Source organism: Artemia sp. Qi Xiang Cuo, chromosome 10 (assembly GCF_049724085.1).
Source record: "Artemia sp. Qi Xiang Cuo chromosome 10, ASM4972408v1, whole genome shotgun sequence".
NCBI classification, from domain to species: Eukaryota; Metazoa; Arthropoda; class Branchiopoda; order Anostraca; family Artemiidae; genus Artemia; species Artemia sp. Qi Xiang Cuo.
In genome coordinates this window covers 56645899-56671735 of record NC_142803.1, presented here as the reverse complement: position 1 = coordinate 56671735, position 25837 = coordinate 56645899, and the positions used below count along the sequence as shown (strand labels likewise).

The 25837-nt window shown below is 34.9% G+C and overlaps 1 protein-coding gene across 1 annotated transcript in view; it reads right to left on the bottom strand.

Moving 5' to 3' along the window:
* The window catches only part of LOC148947924 (lipid scramblase CLPTM1L), a 74872-nt gene extending 56012 nt beyond the window's left edge, over nucleotides 1-18860 (bottom strand). The window contains exons 1-2 of the mRNA XM_089095145.1: nucleotides 18627-18860; nucleotides 5282-5382 (exon numbers count right to left, since the gene is read on the bottom strand). Of these exons, the coding sequence (XP_088951271.1) occupies nucleotides 5282-5382; nucleotides 18627-18785 (260 nt within the window). The 5' untranslated portion in view covers nucleotides 18786-18860. The remainder of the gene's footprint in view (nucleotides 1-5281; nucleotides 5383-18626) is intronic.
* Between the last annotated feature and the right edge of the window lie 6977 nt (nucleotides 18861-25837).

Genomic DNA, 25837 nt, shown 5'->3' with positions numbered 1-25837 from the left:
CCGAAAGTGGTTATAAAAGTGAATGGAAAACTGACGACAATAATAAACCTAGAAAGAGGTCTGCTGCAAGAGGACCCTTGTTCTGTAACGCTATTTGAAATATATCTCGACCCACTCTTTCGGTATGTAGAAGAAAGAAGTTGCTGTGTTCAAGTTTCTGAAAACGCTTTTCTGAAAAGTACAGCTTTCTTAGATGACAGAAATTTTATCACAGGAAGTGAAAATGATGTGAAAACTGTGTGTAGGGGTTTGCATTGGTACGAGCAAGGAAAACACACAGTGAGAACACACAGACAAAAGAGCAGTGTTCTACCCTTGAACAAATCGGCAAATTACTACGACATAGAAAGAAACTGTTGGCTCCCGTTTGCGGAAAAAGCGCGAGTATTGGGCCAGACTTTTGAGAAAGTGCTGAACACAAAAAAAAAATTGGGAAGAAAAAGTAAATAAAATAGTCAGGATATTGAGTCAATGGAGAAAAAGCCTTTTCAAAACGATTTTCGAAAGAGTTCTCTATGTCAATAAATATTGCCTCACGCTATTATTTTACATTACTCCTGCTTTCCCATTACCTGAAAACCTTGCCAAACAAATTGAAAGAGCCATCTGGAGAATTGTTTGGACAGGCAAACTTGAAAAGCTACAAATAAAAATGCTATACTTTCCTGTGGAATCGGGAGGAACTGGGGTAGCAGATTTCAGGGTGATATGCAAGACGCTCTTCATCAGAAATATTTGTGAACTTGTGGTTAAAGAGGAGCCATCAACTGCAATTATGAGGCAGTGGTTTCTCCCTATAGTGAATGAGGATGCAGAAGAAAAATGAAAAAATTGAGAAAAAAATTCCGACCCCTCTGCGATGGATTGTCAGCCCCCTGAAGAAAGCAAAGGAATTGAGAGCACTGAGATGTGACTTGGGAAAGGAGGAACTAAAGAAGGTATCGCGGGATGTTTTTAGAAGTGAGAAAGAACCCAATTATAGAGCTACAGAAAAGCAGCCGTTTATTGATTTTCAGTTATCTTTTAAAAATCTAAGTGAATTGCCGTTTAGTTATGAACAGAAAGAGTTTGTGTACTGCATGATTCACGAAATATTACCCTTTAGTGATAGAGTTGGTCGCATATTGAAAGCTCAAACGCCTACTTGTTTGATGTGTGGAGACGAAGTGCTTGACGGACTATTGCACGAATTGATTCAATGCCCCTCGAACGGTGGATTACCCCAAAGATTATTGGAAATACTAGAAAATTAAGGAATAAAAACAACGTCTGTAGAAGAAAAGAAGAAAGCTCTAAAGCTGTCATTTTGTGTTAAAGGTAAGCCAAGGATTTATGCGATGTGTTTGTTAGTGACAAGTGTTAGTATGCATGTGTGCAAAATGCGGAAACGTCAGAAGCAGGTCCAAATTCCTTTGGCGAATATTTGGCTTGAAAGTTATGTAGATGACTTGAAAGGGAGTCGAGTATGGAGGAAGAGAGTAGATGTGGTATGGAAGTTATGTAGATGACTTGAAAGGGAGTCGAGTATGGAGGAAGAGAGTAGATGTGGTATGGAAGTTATGTAGATGACTTGAAAGGGAGTCGAGTATGGAGGAAGAGAGTAGATGTGGTATGGAAGTTATGTAGATGACTTGAAAGGGAGTCGAGTATGGAGGAAGAGAGTAGATGTGGTATGGAAGTTATGTAGATGACTTGAAAGGGAGTCGAGTATGGAGGAAGAGAGTAGATGTGGTATGGAAGTTATGTAGATGACTTGAAAGGGAGTCGAGTATGGAGGAAGAGAGTAGATGTGGTATGGAAGTTATGTAGATGACTTGAAAGGGAGTCGAGTATGGAGGAAGAGAGTAGATGTGGTATGGATGATTAAAATTTAGTTTTAAATTTGAAATTTTGATTTAAATGTTTTATTGTAAAAAATGTTTTAAATTATTAAAAAAAAAAATTGAGTAATTGATGTTAGTATTAAGATAATTTATATTAATTTATTTTTTGTTGGTTTTTGTTTGATTTTTGAGTAACCAAATGGGTATTAAAAAGGTTTTAGTAGTTTATTTGTGTGTCATAAAAGAAGGATTAGAATGGCGTGCCTAAAGATATTGTAAGGGCACAGCTTTCTACTCCTCCTAGGTTTGTTTTCGGGTTGAGGGAAGGTTGGGAGGATGGAGGATGTTGTATAGTTGATTGAGAACAAGGTTTTACGAAAAATATTTGTGTATTATTAATATATTCCCTCGGTGAAAGGGGTGCCCTATGGCAGAAGGGCACCCTGCTTAACCGGGAATGGTACTTTTTTTGCAGTTTTTAATAAAAAAAATTTTGTAGTATAGTATACCTTTTCTTTGTCAATTATGTTTGGCTACCCAAATTCAAATTTCAAATAATAAAAGTTGTTTTTAAATTAGTGTTTTCAAATTTCAAACAATAAAAATTGCTTTTAAATTAGTGTAGGTGACATTAAAGTTTGAAATTAAGTGAAAAAGATTATTATTTCACCGATAGGAGAGGAGGTGGGATTTAATTAAAATATTAAAAAAAAAAAAAAAAAAATAAGGTTCTTATGGAAATGATAGTTGTTTAACTTCAGAAGAGGCTCACTCTTTCTCCCTGAAAAATATTATGTCAATATAAAACGAACATAAATTAATCAAAAAAAATTTTTGCAAAAAATAAGTTTTTCAAAAACAAGAAAAGAACTCCATTATATCAAAAATGAAAAAAAAACAGAATCAAATAATCTACCAATCATACAACTACCAGAAATTAGTATCAATAAATAAATGAAACCCAAAACAAAACAAAAATAAAACTAATCCAAGCTCAAAAAGGGCAGAAAGTGATGTGTGAATGATTACATACCCTATGCTTTCTAAAAGCCAGAATATAATTTGTGCTTAACTTAAAAAAATCCTTCTAAATGTTCACTTTTATAGCTTTAATAAACAAAAAATTAATTAAGATTTTAAGGAATAAGTATCGGTATATGTATATTAAACTGACAATGCACATTTTTTCAATAAATTCAATTGATTTTTTTTTATTTTTAGGGGGATAAGCTATGGAATTCGTTAAATGATTCGTTGAAAAATGAATTGTTTTCTAAATATCATTTTAATGATTAATATAATAGGGTGCATAGTTGATAGATTAAATTGGTATTAGATCATTAAAAGTAGTGTTTCATTTTTAATGAAGTGTGTTAAGGAAGGAGTTGAGTGTGGAGTGTTAAGCGATTGGTAGCAGGGTATATGATGTTGCAGTTGTGTTTGTTTTTACACCCCTTCTGAGGTTTATGCTGAGTTGTTTTTGTTTTTTTTTTCGTTTTTTTTGTGTTGTCTTTTTTTATTATTTTTTTGGTTATCCCTCCTCCATATCAAGCTGTAGCATTTGGATGGGATGTGTTTATGTTAAATTTTTTGTCATTAATTGCTATAAAATAAATAGATAAACTGTAAAAATATGCCCTTTCCATTACTTAGGAACTCAATGTTTTTCCGATCATTTTCTGAACACTATTTGGTACTCGAATAGAAAAATTAAAAAATAGTTCGTATAAATGAAATTGTTCTGGTTAAATATCTAATGTGGCGATAATTGGTCCTGTTAATGGTTAAAGAAAACAAAATAATCTGCTCGTATTTCAATTTTTAGCAGAGGTACGGATCGGGAGTTTAAAGTAAGCAAGTTTTTTTTCGAGGAAAAGTAATAATAGTTGAAGTGTGTTTTTAGGATGTGCGGACCCATTGCGGACCAAACCAGCGCGGACCCATTTTGAAAATAAGGAATAATGTTTATTTTTGTTTTTATAGTATTTTATGAAGACTTTAATTGTTACGTTTTTGCGACATTTTTGTTAGTAAAAAAGAAGACAAATCCGTTATAATCCCAAAAAACATCCACCGTTCTCAAAAATGTGCTTAGCAATCTTAGACCTGCACTGGAACTTTAAAACATCAACCTTGCACCAGACTTTCCCTGGAGGAACTTTATTTTACCAAATTATACCGATTTTACTTCTTTATTCATAGTTATAGTTATTCATATTTTTTTACTCATAGTTATAGTTATTCATAGTTATATTTATGGTTATAGTTATAATTATTCATAGTTATTCATAGGTTTTTTATTCATAGTAGTTTTATACCTTTTTTTGAAAAAGTTTTTTTAAAATAACAACGGATTATCTTTTTTCTCAGTCATATTATATGTCTTGTGGTGTGCCAAAGGGGTCAGTCCTTGGTCTGCTCCATTACTTGGCTATCCATTACCTACTCCATTAACTTTTCTCCACATTGCTGCCCTACATCATTTGCTGATAATAATGTGGTTATATTTTTAAGTTGTTGTTTGGATAGTCTTGTGTTGAAATATTGTGAGAAGTTTGTATATTTTTACTAGCTTATTATTACTAAATGTTCAGAAGACTTATTTGATTTTACGTTCTAGAATAGCCCAATGATATTAATAGCAGAAATTATGTTCTACATGGAGGTTTTTTTTTCAATGTATATGCTGTATTATTGCATGCGTAATGAAAGAATACAAATCAAATTGTTTTGTAATGAGCTAGGAAGTCATAAAAGAATTTTATTATGGGTATAATCCATTGGCCTTATTGGGGAGATGTGCATACTTTCAAAGAGCTTGGGGAAGCAGCCATTGTTACAAATCTTTGACAACAAACGTTTCAGTATGTGTATCCCTAGACTATCTAATAAGATCTTATAGATAGATATAGTTTGGCTAAGGAACAGCCAAACTATACCCTTGGAATAATCAATATCCACTATATATCAATATCCAAACTGTATCTACGGTATATTCTAGCTTAGCCTAGTCTTTTTTTACTCTACAACTAAGCAAGACATTTACGCGCATTTTAACTGGATTCTGATACAGGCTTTTCTCATATTGACATTTTTGTATATTTAGGACCCATTTTCTAAGAATCTTTCAAGCTTTAAAAGTAGAAAATGAGAGGAGACACGAGAGCGAATAGCTTTCCAGGCCCTTAATGGGATGGTAATCAACTCTTAGTTGTTTTTTTTTCCATAGCAGAAATATTCTACAGCTTTCCCCCTGAGTGGACTATGGGAGAGAAAGGTGGATGCTTGAAAATATCCCCTCATGCCCTATTTTTTTGCAATAGAGTCATTACTATGTTTCGTCCACCTGGTTAAAAACTTTTCAAGATAGCAAAAAGCATGTAAACTGGAGTTTTACCAAATGTTTTTCATGGGGTTTTTTCTTCTTTTTGTAGAATAGATATATATAAACGACTCACTTTTCATGGCTTTCATTGAAGTTGAAATCTTCCCAGTTGTCAATAAGTTCTAGGTCAGATAATGAACTTGGCCGCTGATATTTAGAATATAACATTAAAACCTAAAAGAAAATATCTGGACAAAAAAGAACCGAAAATTTTACTTAAAAAAGCTCAGCAATCGAAGCAATGAGAGTCTAGTAAGTCGAGCTTTGGCAATGTAAGCAAATGATTACTGGCCCCACATTTAAGCTTCAAAATAGTGCTGCCCACTCTTAGGCTTCACTATTGTGCTGCCTAAGAATGTTTTAATTATTAGTTAATAAAATTATTAAATTAACTCAAAAATTAATTATTAGTTAATTTAAATAAGACTTTAAGCTCTAATTGGTTTCTCAATCTCTCCAGAAATGCCCCCTTCCTTTGAAATTATTTCCCAGAAAACAAAACACACGGAAAAGGCCCCTGGATAATCCCCGCGGATCATCTCCACATAAAAATATGGTAAGACAATTAAAAAGAATTTTGTATAGTAATTCTGTCAAAATCCCCCAGTGTAACATTTACCCTAGAATATTTACTCCTCAGAAATTTCCCTCCCCAAGAAAGATTCTCCCCATCAGCATACACCCTAAGCACAACTCTCCTCTTTAAAAAAAATAGCTGTATACTTCCCAATAACAAAAACTATATGTAAACAATGGGCAAAGATCACAACTTACAGCCCTTCCCCCGGGGACTGTGGGGGAGGGGGGGGGGTCATTTTACACCTAAAGACATACTTTTTTGATCTTTCGACGATGCTGAACAAAATGGATATCTCAAAATTTTGATCGAGTGACTTTGGGAAACAATGAGCATGGGAAGGGGCCTAGTTGCTCTCCAATTTTTTTGGTTACTTAAAAAGGGCACTAGAATTTTTAAATTCCGTTCGAATGAGCCCTCTCGCGATATTCTAGTACAACTGGGTCGATACGATCATCCCTGTGAATAAAAAAAAAACAAATAAACACGCATCAGTGATCTTTCTTCTGGCAAAAAAATACAAAATTCCTTATTTTTGTAGATAAAAGCTTAAAACGTCTACAGTAGGGTTCTCTGATACGCTGAATCTGATGGTGTGATTTTCATTAACACTTAATTACTTTTAGGGGGTGTTTCTCCCTTATTTCAGAAATACGGCAAATATTCTCAGGTTCGTAACTTTTGATGGGTAAGACTAAACTTAATAAAAACTTATATATTTGAAATCAGCATAAAAACTCGATTCTTTTGATGTATCTATTGGTATCAAAATTCTGTTTTTAGAGTTTCGGTTACTATTGATCTGTCTAATGGGGGGGTTTCTTTGAAAAACAAATTGTTCTTATATCTTCTGATGTTTCCTAATACGGAAATTCCAATTAATAATTCAATGGGGAAATTTAGTCAAGCTCTTAGCTGATGGTTCGCGTGTGACTTACCTGAGTGGAGGCGGAACTTCTAGAGTGGGGGGGCTTAAACAAGTAGTACAAATAGGGAGCTTATATTAACGGCCATACTGAGTCGAAATCAGACTGAGAAGTTTCAGTTTCCCTTAGGAGCGAGTGGAGCCACAAGGACTAACAAGTTTGAGAAATATTAACATAGAGAGAATAAAATAAGAAAGTAATGCGTTTATTATTACTCACATAATTGTCGCAGAGCTTCGGTTATATCGACACACTTGCAATACAAGGCACTAATATAAAATGGTCATCTGGAGCGATGCGACGCAAAAGGTAATGCACTGGTAAAAGATTTTCTCAAAAGCTTATTTTGAATAGACTGCAAATAATTTCAAATAACACAAATCATAAGAGGTTCATAGTAGTCTCTCCTAGGTTAGACTGAGACAAGACTGAAAATAAGACTCCAATAAGACTGACTCAAAATTGCTAAGTTCTAGCTATATACTTTTCCCAATTTCGCTAGAGGTTACGTCCGGGCGTTACTCACAAGTATATTTTACAAAATCTGTTGGTTCTACTATATGGCCTATGTTACTATTGGGTAATGATGAACCAATGAGCTACTTGGGTTTAATTAAGATTTATGACTTTTAAGATTTATGATACTTTTAAGACTTTTGGAAAGTCTTGCTCGATCTGTAGGTCATTTGAATTCTTCAAGTTCATATTTTGGGTGGTTTTACTTTTACTTAGGTAACTTTAGTTGGAAAATTTTGAGGTTTTTGAAAATTGATCCCATTACAATCTGGATCGCTTCTTTCTTACAGTTCGTTACCATGAATTGTTTGAAAATTACAATTTTTAAAATGGAAAAGTTTGTCAAATAAGTCGTCAGTATTTTTGCTGTCCATATTTAACAGATCTGTGACCTCCCTTCAGTCTTCTTATAAATTGCTGCCTACAGGCACGTATAATTTGTCATACTTATAAGTAGAACAAAAATACTAGGAAAACTTGCCACCAGTAGAAGTCAAAACAAGAGCTTTTAGTGGCTTCTGTGCTTGGACCTAGACAGCCACTAGGAGGCTTTTTGATAGATTAACATAGACCTCATTGCCAAGACCAGCAAACTGTCAAATTAAACTAAGATCTGAAAACAAAGGATATTCTTGACAGTAAAGGAGTATATACAAATATACAAACAGAGCCCAGCATTGTGCACTGACATAACAAAACCCACTGCACATGAACTACAAACAAGACTGTGTCCAGACTCACAACTGTAAATCTTTGTATATTCCTTTACTTTCTAACCCTTTTTTTTCATGTATGGTTTTCTGTTTACTGATTATTTTTTCTACATACATATGACAACTTCACTATATCAACTCCTATGGAACCCAGCCAACAGAACATAACTTTTTTCCAAAAAAAATGCATTGAACCCACTATATCCTTGTAATAGCACCTTCTTCCCCAATATCCATGTACTATTAAAGATTTTTTGCTACATGGCTAGTATTTACCTGCATGGATGGAAGGAGTTTTCTAGCTTAAGAAGATCGTAATAAAAATGCCTTAAAAAACCCATGGCTGAGATTCATCAACTCCAGGATCCAGCTCCATGGACTTGCAAATCAAAATGTTCCAGTTTGGGATGCGCCCGATGAGCTGAGTCACCATCATTATTGACTGGCGTCTACAGGATTAGTCCTTATCGCTGGCAAGTGCAATTTAAGGTTTTAAGGCGACTCAGAAGCAATTATGAATATTGTAGTAAAAATGAATCAAGGAACAATATCCATGGCTGAGACTGATTTTCATGGACTTGTTAATCATAATGTTTCTTGTGACTAACGTTTCTGTATTGTAGCAAAAATAAATCAAGGAATTTTGACATTTTGCAATGATCAAAGACCACTTTGCAATGGCTTCAAACATAAATGGACCTGTTACAGCTGAGCCTCACATCCCCAGCTACCTATTTTCTAAATCAAATTGGTAAATGTTCAAGTATCAATTTAGTGATGCAAAATATATATGACACGTGATGCGCAGGCCACAGAGCTAAGTGATGCAGCAAATCCTGCTATACCAATGACAAAGGCAAGAACAAAACATCCACACAACACCCCAGACCATTATAGATTTTAATCCACAAAACATCCCCACATCATGATACATTTTCGTAATGAAGATTTTAATTCGCAAAACATCCCCAAAGCATGATAGATTTTAATAGTAAAAAATTGTAATAGTAAATTTGAATTTGTTTTGTTGTAAGATTTGTGGTGTTGATTAGGATGTGCCATTTCTATTAATTGTTTTATAATTTATTTAGTCCTGTATTATTTTTAGTGCGTTTTTTGCCACCCTGTAAGACAAGTTTAATACATCTTAAGGTTAAAATTGTTGTTGTTTCTTTGGTGTAATAAATACCTCTCATGGTGGTTAAAAGGACGTCAACAAAAAGAAAACAAATAGATCACCTATGCTCTCATCAACATATACACATACCAATAAACTGCAAGCTGCAACCAAGGCCGTACTTTAGGGGTTAGGGGGGTTTGAACCCCATCCGAAATGCTTGTTTGACTCGTAAAAACGTAACAAAAATGGATATAAACAAATCTTGTATACGTTTTTTTAGGTTCTAATGCGTAAACCCCCCTCCCCCCACCCCCAACAAAAAATCTTTGAGTAAAACCCCCTCCGAAAAGCAATCCTGGGTACAGCCTTGGCTGCAACTAATCTTAAGAGAACAATAAAATATATCTAATAATAATCTAAATAATCTAAAATATAATCTAATCATCTAAATCAAAATAATGTAATCATATAATTTTGAAAATAATTTAAATCACCAGAAACCAGGATTCAGAAGCTAATAAGTCATAGGTGTTGAAATAAAACCTCTTCAAGCCCACATGAGTGTGAAATAACTTATAACAACATATCTTATGTTGTTAAAAGATTGTTATAGTTAGAAAACACATGTTGTAAATCATGTTGTATGTTGTAAAAGATGTTATAGTTAGAAAACACAGGCAAACCTGTTTGATACATTTTTCTCTCAAAACCTAGCAGAAAGAGCATAAAAAATGACATGGAGTAGTATGTTCTCTTAATTTTTAGGTCAATAATATGAATTGCTCAATATTTACCAAAACTATACACCGAAGGTATTAACTATTAATGTATTTTAATATAGCATGGGATATATTAGTTTATCCCAAGACTTGGTAATGCTTGTCTCTTGTAAAAATTTAAAAGAGAAATAAACCAAAACATGAGATTCCATCATATGGGCCTATCATGATAACTCAACAAAAAATAAATATTTGTCCATTACATTGGGAAAGTTCATGGAGAAAATAACCTAGGTAAAATTCTAGTTTAGCTACTTTTTGCTATCTTGGAAAGGGGTTATGTTAGGAAAATGAAACTTTCAGGGATGCGTCTACAAACTAAAGTATGTCCCAGGAAGTTATTTTGGAATAACTACCTCTACTCTTTCTCCCTCTGGAGGGCCCTGACCTTTTATGTCCTTTAAAAATCTTTGTGTTATAAAAGTGACACCTTGCAAAATAGATCTTCTGCTTAAATGAAGTACAACAAAACTGTTTTCAACTTCACAACTTTGCTCAATCCCAATATATGAGGTTTCAAGGATCCACAGATACATTTCCTAGATTCTGAAAAAAGAACCATTGATATAGCTTAAAATTCTATTCAAATAACAGAAATTGTATTTACAGAACTAAATTCAGAGACAAAGAAACTGATAACTGAAAATTAATGTAAAATGAAGTTTTGTCAAAATTTCAATGGAGGTCCCAGGGACTTCTTGTTTTCTAGTTCTAAGCTGGCTTAAGCAATTCGGCGTAGAATTGAGGAGATGTGATCCCTGTCCTGCACTGGTATCTTGGAGCATTGCTTTTCCTGAGCCCAAAATGATTTCAATGATTTAAAGAACATGAAAATTGGAACTTAGAATGTTACAACGTTAAAAAATTACTATTGTATCAACATTTTGACTGACGAAATAAAGACAATTCAAACTGGACTTATTACGAGTTTCAGAAACTCATATCCAGGGGCATGAAATTGGGTGACATAGAATTTGTTTACTCAGGCAGGAAGGATGGGATACATAAACAGGGAGTAGGGATCATGATGAGCAAGGGAGCTGCTAAGTCTTGTTTAGGCTGGGAAGGTACTAATAATAGAATACTAATTGCTCATTTTATGACTAAAAAGTTCAGTGTATCAGTTATAGTAGTACATGTCTCTGTAGAGCTGAATGACAGAGATACTATTGACTCACATGAATTTTACTTACAGTTACAGGAGCAAATAGACAGAATCCCAGGTAGAAATATTATGTTTTTACTAGGAGATTTTAACACCCAGGTTGGTAGATATAAGGATAGATGGTATCCTAGCCTAGGTAAATTTAGTGTAGGAAAAGAAAACATTGAAGGATACAGAGTTTTGCAATTTTGTAGGTATAACAATCTAGTTATAACCAATACGCCCATAAAATGGCTCATAAGTTAAACTTGGTATTCACGTGATGGTAAGACAGCAAACCTTATTGATTATGTTATAGTAAACCGAAGACTGGCAGGATCAATACAAGATACTAGGTCATATAGGAGTGCTGCTATTGATAAAAGTAAAGATCACCATCTAGTAGTGTCTAGGGTTAATTTAAAGATGAAATTTTGGAAGGGTAACTACCTACCTAGAAGTTATGATGTTGGTAGACTCCAGGATAAGAACTTGAGATAAATTTTCCAGGAACAGTTGAATACTAAACTTGAGAGTTTAAAATTTGACAATGTGGAAGAAGGTTGGAACAATTTTAGAAAAATTATTTGTAAAGTTGCTGAAGGTCTCTTAGGGAAAAAAGCTAGGACTGCAGCTAAGAATATTAGTGAAAAAGAATTATGTTTAATAGACAGGAGAAGGGACTTATACAAAACTTATCTGAGTGATAGATCATATGAAAACAAAAGGAATGTAAATAAAGTGGAGAAAGCATTAAAATATGAACTAAGGAGGTTTGAAGTGGAGGCCATGGATAAAATTACTAAAGATCTGGAAGATGCAGCTAGACAGCATAATAGTAAAATATTGTACTGACATGTTACTAAATTGAGAGGGAGTAGTCAATCTGCACTTGTCCCAGTTTAAGATAGGAATGGGGGCACAATAAGTGATAAGGAAAGAGTTAAGAGAGATGGGCAGAATATTTTGAAAATTTCCTAAACCAAGAAATATATAAACCAAAAGATATAGAGGAAAATGAAAAAGTTTGTGATAACTTAGATGTGAAGGAAAATATGTTTGGGGAGGAAGAATTAGCAACAGTACTAAAATGATCAAAAAAAAGGGGAAGTACCTAACGATTTTAGGAAAACCTTAATTAAGCCACTGTGTAACAAAGGTGATAAGAGTGAGTGTGGTAATTATCAAGGCATTAGTCTGGTCTCTGTAGTTAGCAGATTACTTAGTAATATGATACTTTTTAGACTGAGAGATGCTGTAGACAAAGTTTTAAGAGAAGAACAGTGAGGTTTTAGAAAAGGCAGAGGATGTGTTGACCAAATTTTCACTATTAGGTCAATAGTTAATAAGTGACTGAGTTAACAAACATCTTTGGTCCTCAGTTTTATAGATTATGAGAAAGCATTCCATTCTGTTGATAGAAGAACTTTAGCAAAGGTTTTACCCTTGTATGGTATACCAGACAAATCCATTAAAATGATTAGTGCTATGTATGAGAATAACACTGCTGCACTTAAGGTGGGAAATGAGTTTAGCAGCTGGTTTTGTATTAAATCAGGAGTTAAACATGGTTGTGTTCTATCCCCCTTTATATGGATTATTTAGATGGACTTTGTCTCAAGGAGCACAAGAAAGGCAATGGGAGAACACAGAAACAAATGGGGAGGAAAAAGTTTTCTGGACTTACATTATGCTGATGATTTAAGCATCCTAGATGAAAGTGTGAGCAAAATGAATGAACTTTTAGAGGTTTTGCAAGTTCAGGGTGCTAGAACAGGTTTGAAAATTAATATTAAGAAGACTGAGTCACTATGGCTAGGAATAAGTGAAGATGAAAAGGTGATGTTGGGTAACAAAAAGATTGATCAAGTGGGCAGCTTCATTTACCTTGGTATTATTATTAGTAAAGATGGTTGGAGCAGTGAAGATGTTAAAAGTAGAATAGCCAAGGCTCAGGGTGTTTTTTCACAGTTAAAAAAGTTTGGAAGAACAAGAAGAAGCATTGGCTCTGAAGCATGGGCACTCCAAAAAGTGGACGAAGACTTGCTAGATGTTTTCCAGAGAAATTGCTAATGGATTGTTCTGGGTACCCAGCTGACTGACTATATTTCAAACAGTAGGCTGTACAAAAAATGTGGTTCAATACCACTTTCTAAGGCTATAATGAAAGAAAGTTTGAGGTGGCTAGTGCACATTGTGCAGATGAAGGATGACAGATTGTCCTTTTTGGTCAACCGTCTAGGGCTAAATGGGAAGCAGGTCATCCTTGTCTGGGCTGGGAGGACATCAAAAAGAAAGATTTAAAGGAAATGGGAACTTCCTGGGAGGGTGTAAAAAGGGAGGCTTTGTATAGATTGGGATGGAGGAGTGTGTGCAGCTGTGTTGGCCTTAGGCAGCTTGGTACTGTGGTGAGTTGTTAGTAGTAGTTATCAAAATCATAAGAGGGTTAACATTGAAGCTTGGCAATACCTTCCTGGGGTATGTTTTTGGCCCTGGATTATTTACTGAAAGTTTCATTTTCCTAACATAATCCCTTTCCAAGATAGTGAAAAGTAGCTAAATTAGAATTTTACCACAGTCTATAATTAACTCCTATGGCTTGGGGAGAGAAATAACATGGTATCTTATGCTCAGACTGGTCTCAGGAAACACCATTCAACAACAGATGCTTTTGTTTCTTTAACAAAATCTATAAATGAAAGTGCCTTTGGAAAGGCTGCAAATATTTTTCCAGAATACAGACTACTAAACTTATTCCTTGCCCCCTAAAGGAAAAAAATATAACCCAAATTATTTCCTACTCAATGAATTTTTAATAATATGACACTTTCTTTTGGCAGGAAAGAAGAAACTGCAGGAAGAAAAGAGTCACAGTATTGACATTTTATTGAGTAAACATAAGCTTGGCTATAAATTTGACAATTTATTGCATTGACCATTTATTCCCAATATTGTATTGATAATTTATTGACAATATAAGTTTGATAATGTATTGAGTAAATTTTGGCTATAAACTTGTCCATTAGGAATGGGTGAAATTTATTGGTCTGTGTTTAGGAAAGATATAAATAATATTGCCAAGTGTTTTAAAGTAGTTTCCACAATTTATACTGTTACCTTATGAAGGTTGAGAGTTCTTAACTGGTACCATTATGTCTGAAGAGATTATTGAATTAAAATATAATGCCATCTTTACTTTTTCTGCATCTGATTTCTGCCCTACACTAGACCTATAACCAATGTCCAACTTTCCCTGTGGCTTCTCAATTTACCTTTAGGGAGCAGTGGCATAATTTTGTCAAAATCCTGGGGGGGGGGGCAAAGTTGGGGCCAATTTTCCCAAATTAAGTGAAAATGGCAGTGAAAACGGAAAAACAAGCCATTTGGTACCGTAAAGATACTATATAGTACTATGAAAGTACAATAAAGACACTTTATAGTAATATATAGGTAAATAGGCCTATATGCTAAACAAACTGATCTGTTTCTGTTGAAGTTTAAATTAGGCCTATGCAGACTTTACTTTGTTTTGACAAGATTTTTGAAGAAACTAAATTTCAGATGGGGGAGGGACAAACTTGGGGCTTGAGGGAGGGTTGGCAAACAAAGGAGGGGCGGTTCCCCCCCACCTGCCACATAGAAAATTATCCCCCATTAGGGAGGGGTGGAGATTTTGGAGGGGAGAAGACATCTGTCACTCAAACAGACTCATAGGCAGCCAGATGACAAATAATCAGTCACTGCTGATGAAGAAAAAGGCCAATAACAAAGTGGCTTTGAAAGAGTGCCCAGCAAGTAACTGGAGCATTCTAATTAAAACTAAACTTGGTGAATGAAGCTAAGAGAGGAAAGGAAATAATAAATGATAAATGAAACCATAGAAGGGTGAGAAAACAAGGATTTTGTCAGCTAGTGGTAAAATATTAAGACAAAAAACCAGCAAATATTTCGACAAGGACCTCCGCCAAGTCGTCCTCAGTGCTAGGAAAAAAAAAAAAAAAAAGAATCTAACCTTTTAGATTTCACTGGGCAAGATAAGAAAAAACATTGAATGAAAGACCAAAGCCAAGATCAATGAAAAAAAAAGGATTTTACCTAAGAGATTGTGCAAGAATCTTTTGCCTAGCAATACTTTTTGCACTTCTGCCATTTCGGTTTTCATTAGATATGTTAATAGGTTCTCTTAAATTTGATTGGGTGCAAATTTCAAAAGAGTCTTTTAGTATTAAATTTTTATAAATTGGGTTTAATGAAATGTCTCTGGTGTCCATATTTATAGCCAAATTCCTGTTTATATATTTTTTTTGTATCTCAATTACCTCTTTGAAAGATTGCAGTAGGCTATTTAGAGTAGATATTAAAGTTGCCTCCTCAAAAAGAACAAGATGTGTAGGATTTTCGAAAACATGCTGGGCCAAAGCAGAATCAAAGTTGTGATTTTTATTTTTCAATCTCAGGGACTTATCTATTGAAGTTTTGTGTTCATGCAAACATTCACCAAGTTGTTGATGGGTCCTACCAATGTAAAATTTCTCACATGAACACAGGACTCTGTAGACACCACTACCCAGTACATGGTCAGTTTTATCTTTTCCTGAGTTGAAAAAATGTTCAAATTTTTGTTCACTTTTGAAAGAAACAGAGAGTTTGTGTTTATTTAAAAATTTTCCAAGTTTATCACTAAGTTTCAAAATATATGGTAGAGTGGTGAAAGTTTTTTCTCAATTGCTGGAACGACTGAATCAAGGGGGACGGGCTCCCTATTTTCTTGTTCTATCTTTTTTAATTGTCTATCTATGATATTTTCAATAAGGTTTATTGGGTAGCCATTACAGAATAAAATATCTTTGATATAATTTAATTCAGAATTTACATGATTAATTGAACAGATTTTTAAAACTCTGTCAACTGAAGAGATTATTACTCCTCTTTTAACAGAAGGAGGGTGATTTGACGAGAAGTGTAGATACTGATCATTATGGGTTGGCTTTCTGTATATAGAAAAATAAAGGCTAGGAGTTTTTTTTATAATCAAAACATCCAAGAAAGGCAGCTTTCCTGAATCTTCTAGTTCCATTGTGAACTAGATGTTTGAGTCAAAAGAATTTAAATGCACCAAAAAATCCCTAAGAGAGTCCTGTCCATTTTTCCAACACAGAAAGGATATCATCAACGAAACGAAACCAGAGGGAGTGTTTTAAGTGGAAACTATTCAATGCAGATTGTTCTATGAAATCCATGTAAAAATTTGCCAAATAAGGAGATAAAACACAGCCCATGGACAGGCCCATGATTTGAAGGAAAAATTTATCTCGGAACTTAAAATACGAAGAAAACTTGTTGCAATGACGAACAAGCGTCATTATTGTGTCAATTTCCAAAGTTTTGTAATCTGACCAAGCAGAATTTTCCTCTAATTTTCTTTGCAAGGCCTGCTCACATTTATGGACATCGCATGAAGTGTACATACAAACTGCCTCGAAACTAGATAAGATGGTTTTTTCTGCTGTACTTTGAAGTTTAACTTCTCAACAAGATCTATAGAATTTTTTAGGTAAGATTTCTGTGTGCTTAAAAGAGGCTTAAAAATGGTGGCCAAGAACTTTCCTACACCTGTAGCTGGAGAACTATAACATGCTACAATAGGACGTAACAGAATATCTTTCTTATGGATTTTAGACTGACCATAAAACTTTGGGGCTGAATTTTTGTACATTTGAGGGGTGATTAGTCTACTGTCTTGTCTTTGGGATCACTTTTTATTTCTTTGTAAGTATTTTTATCCATTAAAAGAGTATTTGCTTTCATTTCGTAATCTGTAGAATTCATAATTACTACTGTGTTTCCTTCGTCTGCTCTTGTAATTACTGTATTTTTATCTTTTTTTAAGTTCTGGAGGATTTTAAATTCTTCTTTTGACTTAGTTGAAAGTGACAAAGATGGCCTATAATCAAGAATTCTATTTACAATTTCACCTCTGAGTAGGTCTGGATTTTCAACCTCCCCACAAGAGCTAAAAATAGCAGACTTCATGCCCGTAATAATTTCTGATGTATTTATGGCTGTCTGAGTCATTGCAAATTTTGTTCCTTTTGAAAGAATACTTAGCTCCTTAGATGTAAAAGCCTTAGAGGATAGAATTTCCAAAGGAGGGCCAGGACAAAATCTAAGCAGGAAAATCCGTTTTTGTTGAAATTCCAGTTTTAAAAATTTCTCCAATAAGCAAGTTTTTGCTAAATGGAAAACGTGTTGGAAAGACCTTTGTGAGATATATAAAATTTGGTGAAAATCTTGAACGAATAAAGTCTAATATAATAATGATTTAAAGTTAAATATTTTATCACTAAGGACGTATCTTTTGAATCTATGGTCTTTTAAAACGTGTGTTAAAGTTTTGAAACCCATTCTCTGGATAAACAGGCCTTCAGATTGTGTGCACCTTGTAATTACAAGAGCAGACAAAGGAAACACAGTAGTAATTATTAATTCTACAGATTACAAAATGAAAGCAAATACCCTTTTAATGGATAAAAATACTTACAAAGAAATAAAAAGTGATCCCACAGACAAGACAGTAGACTAATCACCCCTCAAATGTACAAAAAATTCTACCCCAGGGGATGTTCAGGCACAAAGTTTTATGGTCTGCCTAAAATCCATAAGAAAGATATTCTGTTATGTCCTATTTTAGCATGTTTATAGTTTTCCAGCTACAAGTGTAGGAAAGTTCTTGGCCACGATTTTCAAGCCTCTTTTAAGCACACAGAAATCTTACATGAAAAATTCTATAGATCTTGTTGAGAAGTTAAAATTTGAAAGTATAACAGAAAAAACCATCTTATCTAGTTTCGATGCAGTTTCTATGTACACTTTTTGCAATGTCCATAAATGTGAGCAGGCCTTACAAAGAAAATAAGAGGAAAATTCTGCTTGGTCAGATTACAAAACTTAGGAAATTGACACAATAAAGATGCTTGTTTGTCTTTGCAACAAGTTTTCATCATATTTTAAGTTCCAAGATAAATTTTTCCAAGAAAAATATCTACTGTAAATGGCCTACTGTAATCTTTCAAAGAGGTAACTGAGATAAAAAATATATATATAAACAGGAATTTGGCTATAAATAGGGACACCAGAGCACATTTCATTAAGCCCAATTTAAAAAAATTTAATGCTAAAAGACTTTTGATATTTGCACCCAATCAAATTTAAGAGAACCTATTAACATATCTAATGAAAACCAAAATGCCAGAATAGTAAAAATTATTGCTGGCCAAAAGATTCTTGCACAATCTCTTAGGTAAAATCCTTTTTTTCATTGGTTTTGGCTTTGGTCTTTCATTCACTGTTTGTTCAGATCTTGTCCAGTGAACACTAAAAGGTTAAATTCTTGTTTTTTTTTGTTTTTTTAGCACTGAAGATGACATGACAGAGGTCCTTGTCAAAATATTTTCTGGTTTTTCGTCTTCGTATTTTACCACTGGCTGACAAAATCCTTGTTTTCTCACCCTTTTTTGGTTTTATTTATCATTTATTATTTCCTTTCCTCTCTTAGCTTCATACATCATGTATAGCCAGTGTGGTCTTAGAAAGTATTTAAAACTAAACTTTAAGATTCAGATTAAACCGGGGTTTAGACCTACCTGTCCTTTATTTTCTTGAGTTAATGGGTGAAGACATGGCTCTTCTGCACAATGAGGTGCAACAAACATTGAAGCAATACCATAGATAGAATGGGCAATGTAAACGGTAAACAAAAAACTAATTACAGTTGTAAACGATGGCATCTTTGTGCTTCCCATCTTAGAGGGAAAAATTAAAAAATATGCTAAAGTAGTTGTTATGAAAAAATTAAAAACTATCCTAAGATTTTTTATTTTTTCTATTCAACTAACGCTCTCCTAGGCAGTGTTGCCAACTTTTCGGTTAATGAATATGTCCCTTGAGCACCCAAAAATGTGTCCTTTTCAGCCAAATTATGTCCATATTTTGTCTAAAATATGTCCATAATTATGTCCATCTTGAAATCTCAGAAACTAATCCTTTTTACAACTTTTAAACCTCTTTCAAAGTGGTCAGTTAACATCGAATATAATGAAAGCAAAAAAAAATTAATTTAGTACATCCATACAGAGTGAACCAGTGTGAAAGCACAAAAGTCATAAAAACATGTAAACAGTAAAAACTACTTGTGGGAGCTTAAGGCTCATCTTCCTGCAAGAATTCCTCTTGATAGGTATGATTGGCATGAGGGTCAGCATTTTCACTTCTTTTGGTAGCTTTTTGCCAATCAGAATAATTCTTGCGCATGTTATAAGGTACAATCCAAGAATCAAGCAATGTTGCAGAGCGCTAGGTAAGCTGGGTTGCCCTGCAATCAATTTTGACTCTTGAAAAGAGCACTAGAACTTCCAATTTTCTGTCGAATGAGCTCATTTCGAAGTTTTTAGACAACCCCATCTATGTGAAGTGCCTTGGTAAAAACAAATATAATAATATACTGTGCCCACATCACTCTTCACTTCAGCAGTGCTATTGCGCGGCCTATAATTTATGATTGATTTGAGTTTTAATCATTATAGGAATTTATATCTGCTGAATTTATCTCTGGATTGTTATATGTTCTTTGGACTATTTCGAACAAATTGAGTGTCTCACAGGATTGTTTCAGGGGGGGGGGGTTAATTGTCCTCATATCACTGTTGAATTTTAAAAAGGAAATAGAACTTTCAAATAAAAAGAGCTCCATCTGAGGTTTATAGACCACCCATTGCTTAAAAACTTTACATGCCCTCGGGGCATGATTTACAACCCTTTTCCCAGGGCTCTGGGGGGTTGTCTAAACCCTGGAGGCGTTGTTATATGTTCCTTGGACTATTTTTTAACGAAATGACTATCTCAAAATTTCTGTCGGATGCTTTTAGGGAAAGGAGGACATGTGGGGGGGGGGGGGGTAGTTTCCCTCCTACCTTTTCAGATTTAAAAAGGGCACTAGAAGCTCTGTCCCAAGGCATACTATTTCTAAACAATTAAAGAATTACCTAGCCCACAGCCCCTACCAAGAGGGCTAGGGGGTGACATCCCCAAAGGCATAATTACTGAACCTTTCAACAATGTTGAGCAAAATAAATGTCTACAAATTTTGATTGGATGCTGATTTTAGGTAATGATAGGCGTGGTGGGGGGGGGTGTCCTCAAACCACTTTTGACTTTTATAAATGGCACTAAAATTTGATCAAATGAGCCCTATCTGAAGTTTATACAACTATCCATTCCATAAGACCTTGTATGCCCCCGGGGCATAAATTAAAAACCTTGTTTCGGGGCTCTTAGGGGGTTGTGTCAATGCTGAGGGCATTGTTATATGTTCTTGCGACCATTTTCTATCAAAATGATTATCTCAAAGTTTTTGTTGGATGTATCTAGGGAAAAGAAAATGTGGGTGGGAGAGGGTGGCTGGTTTGCTTCTGACCACTTCTGACAATTGAAAATGGCACTGGTGCTTCTGATTCTCAATCCTGTGAGTCCCCTCCAAAGTTTATAAAACCAACCCTTCCATAAATTTCTTACATGTTGATAATGGGGAACTAGTATAACTCGTAGCCCTTGCCCTGAAAGCTTTAGGGGTGGTATCATCCACAAAACATAATTAATGGGCCTGTCAAATATGATGAACAAAATGGCAATCTCAAAATTTTGATTGAATATGTTTGAGGAAATAATGGGTGAGGGGGGAGGTGGCTGTTCGTCCTCCAATCACTTATGATTCTTAGAAAGGGCATTAGAACTTTCAATTTCCAATCCAGTCGCTTTCAAAGTTTCAACAAAAACCCATTCTACACAATGCGCCTTGGTCAGAAGTAAAAAATAAATTTTAACCTTATCGTTTTTTCATTCATGAAATAAAAAAAAACAAGTTTTTCTACTTAAAATAAGAAGCAACAATAAAACTTAAAACAAACAAAAATTGTTCCGTATATTAGGGGAGCTATTCCTTGCTCAATACCCTTCTCTTCATGCCAAATTTTTTTTTCGAACTTTTTGTAAAAAGGTTTTGACGGCCCTTGTGTTTCAAGAATCGCTCTTAAAAAAAATCGGACAGAAGGTCAAACATTAGCATAGAGAAGGGGATATTGAGAAGGGAGTAACCCCTGTCATATACGGATTAATTTCAGTTCGTTTTAAGTTTAATGTCACTTTTTACTTTCGGTAGAAAAAACTTCTTTTTTCTATTTATTTCTGATCGTTTTTCAGATAATCCCAGCAGGTCCACCCCCTTATCGGAAAATCAACCATGAACAATTCCTGTATCTAAAGTTCTTCCCATGTAAAAATCTTCCGCCAGGACATTACTCCCAGACAATTCCACCCCTGCTGCAAATTCTTTCAATAATTTTTTTTGCTTACAATTCTACCTGAAAAATACTCCTTAGCATACTTTTATTTGAAGAAAGACTTGTTTTCATTTAGTTTCTGATCCTTTTTAAGGTCATTGGAGAAGGTGTAAAATACCTCCCCCCCCCGGGAAAAATTCTCCCCCAGAAATTTCCCATGGAGAATTTCTCCTGGTGATATTTCCCCATGGAAAAATTCTCCCATGGAAAATCCTCCCCATAAGGATCCCCAGAGAATTCCAACTCCACTGAAAACTTCCCCCTGACAATTCCCTCAAAGTGTTTCAACATGTAGCCTACAATGGAATCAACAACGAGAAAGTAAGACAAGTAACACAAATTTTTATTTGAATTCTGTCAAATTATCCCCATGTAAAATTTCCCCTGAAAAGTTCACCCCCAGAAACTTCCCATCCCAATGGGAAATTCTCACCGTAGAAATCCATCCCCACAAGATATCCTTCCCCCCTTGGAAAGTGTGGGTATACATCCCTATAACAAATGCTATATTTAAACAATGGGCAAATTTCATAACTTGCAGCCCTCCCTCTGGTGGTTATGAGGGATCTAGTCATCTCCAGGACATATCTATTGTACCTTTCAATTACACTGAGCAAAATGGCTATCTAAAATTTTTGACCAGACGAATTTCAGGAAAAAAGGGTGTAAAAATACTGTAAAAACGTAAAAATCAATAGAAAGTAAGTAGTTAAGGAAATTAAGTGCTAGATAAGTAGTTTTAACACTACTTTGGTGATAAATGACAATTTTTTTTACAAAAATATGTATCCACCAGGGAAATATTCTATTTTTTGTCATAAATTTGCAAAATATGTCCCTTTTATGTCCCAAATTTCTAAAATATGTCCCTTTTTTGCCCTATGTTGTCATTGTGTCCCGGCACATAGGAATATATCCTTTGGACATAAAATATGTCCTGTTGGCAACACTGCTCCTAGGATAATTAGCGCCGAAACGGCCGAGAACCAGGGTTGCTTACTTCTTGGTCAATGAATATGTCCCCTGAGCATCCAAAAATGTGTCCTTTTCAGCCACGTTATGTCCATATTACTCCGGGACAAACCACGTGGTTTATGGTTTTCTCACTGGGAATGAAAAAAAAGTATTTTTCTCACTTGAAAAACAGGAATTTTGTCACATTTATGTCTGTTTTCATGGATGGTTATGTGTGTTGGTCGATTTATTTGATGTTTTTCATGGATGGCTAGGGATGATTCATGGTTTTTCTCAGTGAGAATGAAAAAAACAGTATTTTTCTCACTTGAAAAACAGGAATTTTGTCACATTTATGTCTGTTTTCATGGATGGTTATTTGTGTTGGTCGATTTATTTGATGTTTTTCATGGATGGTTATGGATGATTTATGGTTTTTGTCAGTGAGAATTTGAATAACAGGAACTTTCTCACATTTATGTCTGTTTTTATGGTTTTTGCAAGTGAGAATGGAAAAACAGGAACTTTCTCACTTTAATGGATTATTGATTCTAATGGGAGCAGGTCAATGACACTTCCTTCATGTTGTTGCTCTAGGCAAATGTTTCATGGATGTTAACAGCAATTCATGTCTGTTTTATGTCTGTTCGTTGTCAGTGAGAATGAAAAAACAGGAACTTTCTCACATTTATGTCTGTTTTTATGGTTTTTGTCAGTGAGAATGAAAAACAGGAACTTTCTCACATTTATGTCTGTTTTTATGGTTTTTGTCAGTGATAATGAAAAAACAGGAATTTTGTCACATTTATGGATGTGTTCATAGATGGTTATGTGTGTAGGTCAATTTATTTAATGTTTTTCATGGATGGTTATGGATGATTTATGGTTTTTGTCAGTGAGAATTTGAATAACAGGAACTTTCTCACATTTATGTCTGTTTTTATGGTTTTTGTCAGTGAGAATGGAAAAATCGGAACTTTCTCACTTTAATGGATTATTGAGTCTAATGGGAGCAGGTCAATGACACTTCCTTCATGTTGTTGCTCTAGGCAAATGTTATGAGTTTCCCGGAAACAGTTAGATCACGTGTTTCCTTCTCAGCCAATCAGCGAGTCGGATACATCCTCCTTCTCAGCCAATCAGCGAGTCGGATACATATGGTTTTCCCCGTTACATAACAATTCACCCTTGAGATTTCGTATATAACGGGAATACATTGTGATTAAATTATCAGAAAGTATTGTGACACAATTGAAACAACAATGAATGTTATTGATGAACTTGAAGCCTTGGCAGCCACAATTAGCAATGTGAGTACATTTTTTATTTTCCAAATAAAATTATTTTCATCGGTCACCCTCTACTATATTTAGGTAAGTACCCCCCCCCCCCCTATACAATACAAACATCACTTTACAATCTTTATACTCGATGGAAAACATAAAATATATTCTTTTTACCCTCAAAACCTAACCCCCCCCCCTCACTGTTTTACAACCAAATTCTTGCAAATTGAAAAAATAATCTTTTCGTTAAATTTTTGCCTTTCTCTAATATGATTTAAAGTATCTACTGAATTCTCTCAATTTTTAATGAAAATTTAGTTCTGTTATGACACAATTTCCAGTGCGAGGCTAAAATTAGCTATCACCCCTTTTACCTCTGTGTTTACGAACGCGGTGGCCCAAGTCAAAGGAACTATTCTTCCGTCAAAATTAAAACACTAATTAAGCACAGACGTAATGCTCTATTTTGGAGAAGTGAAACAGATTATTTTCAAATTAAGGTCTAACAATATATTTAGGACATTATGTAAAAGGGGGGAGAGGGGGCAACACCTCACTTCTAACAGCTTCGTTGTAAGTAAATTATGTAAAAGGGGGGGGGCATTGCCTTCAATTCTACCGCCATCAGTGTAAAATGAAAACAAACTGTGCAAGGCTAGAAGGGTCTCTAGGAATTGCATGAAGCTTAAATTATGTATAAATTGAATAGCATTTTAACCTATGTTTGCAAAATATAAGTATGTAGGCCGCTGGGTTAAGGATCTAATTTAAAGCCCTTAGACTGGAAATTTTAATATTTTTCTAAATGGTAAAAATAAAAACAAGGATTCCTACTCTATGGTTATAGACTACTGATTGTCTAATAAAAACGTTTGATTTCTAGGTCTAATATATTTTTTGTGAAATTTTCACTTTTTGCTTTACTAAAATGAGATAAATGCTTTTCTAAACAAAATTATAGTTAATAATTTTCTTTCTTTAAAAAAGGCGGAAATTATTTTGATACTAACTTTTTTCTTTTCTTTAAGGCAAATTGTGAAGAATGCCCGTCACCACCACCCAGTAAGAGAGCAAGGGCTAATAATGCGCCCCCTGCGAAGGCTACTGTCATACAATATGGTCGCTGGTCGAAGCCTCCTAAACAAGTGATGCCTGCCCAAGCCATGCTGGAATGTGACATCGCTTGCCCATCCGCTCTTCATGGACCTCTAATAGCTGCCCCATCATCGATAGGTCAGGAAGTTACCCTCCAGCATGCTATGTCAGATCCATCCGACACCCAAGCCCAGACGGATTTTGCAAATGTAAGCATTTTTTCCTACCTATCTATTTCTTCCAATGTTTTTTCTTTTTCACTATTTTTCAATATAAACTTATATCAGCGGGATATTAACCCCTCACCCCCCACCCATTGTTTTCCCTGCTCCCCCCTCCCTCGGAGATATCTAAATATAATGTAATTTTTGCAAAGAAACCGCTCCTCTTTTTTCTAATCTTTACTATTTTCTCTGTTGCTATCTCTTCACTATCACATATAGTGTTAGGTACCTTTGAAACTCTGTGAATGCTATTCTTCACATAGTTTTAAGAGAGAGTTTATTCTATCTGTCACATATCAGCGTCCTAATTTACACTGTGCCTTTCTATCATGCCAAGATTTTAGCGAAGGGGAAATCAAGTTAACGGTTCTCGGCATTTTGAAGTTCAATCCTGTAAATTGGAACACTCGCTTGCGATAGGTTACAATAATTAAACTCATGAGTTCACTGAATCTGTGTGGAATTAGAGAAAAAAATAGCGACTTATGACGGGCATTATGTAAAGGGGGCCGGGAAGAGCTGTGGGAAGCGCTGCGGGGGTGCGCCGCGGGGTGCGCCACGGGCCCGATAAGCGCCGTAGGAAGCGATGCGGGCCCGAGAAGCGCCGCGGGAAGCGCTGCGGGAAGCGCTGCGGGGAAGTGCCGCTAAAAAAAAAAAAAAAAAAAACTAGTAGGGCTGATTTGAACAATTTGAAAATAAGCGAACAAATTGCCGCCTTCTATGTCATATCTTAGATTATCTTAAGTTGGAAATTGACTGCTTTCAGTTGAATTAACCAAATGCTATTAAGCAATAATAATCCGAATTTTAACAGTAGGGGTGATTTGAACACATTGAAAATAAGCCATTTTTCGTTTATAGGTTAGTGCATTGGTCCCTTATTCTTTGTCTTCCCCCTCAT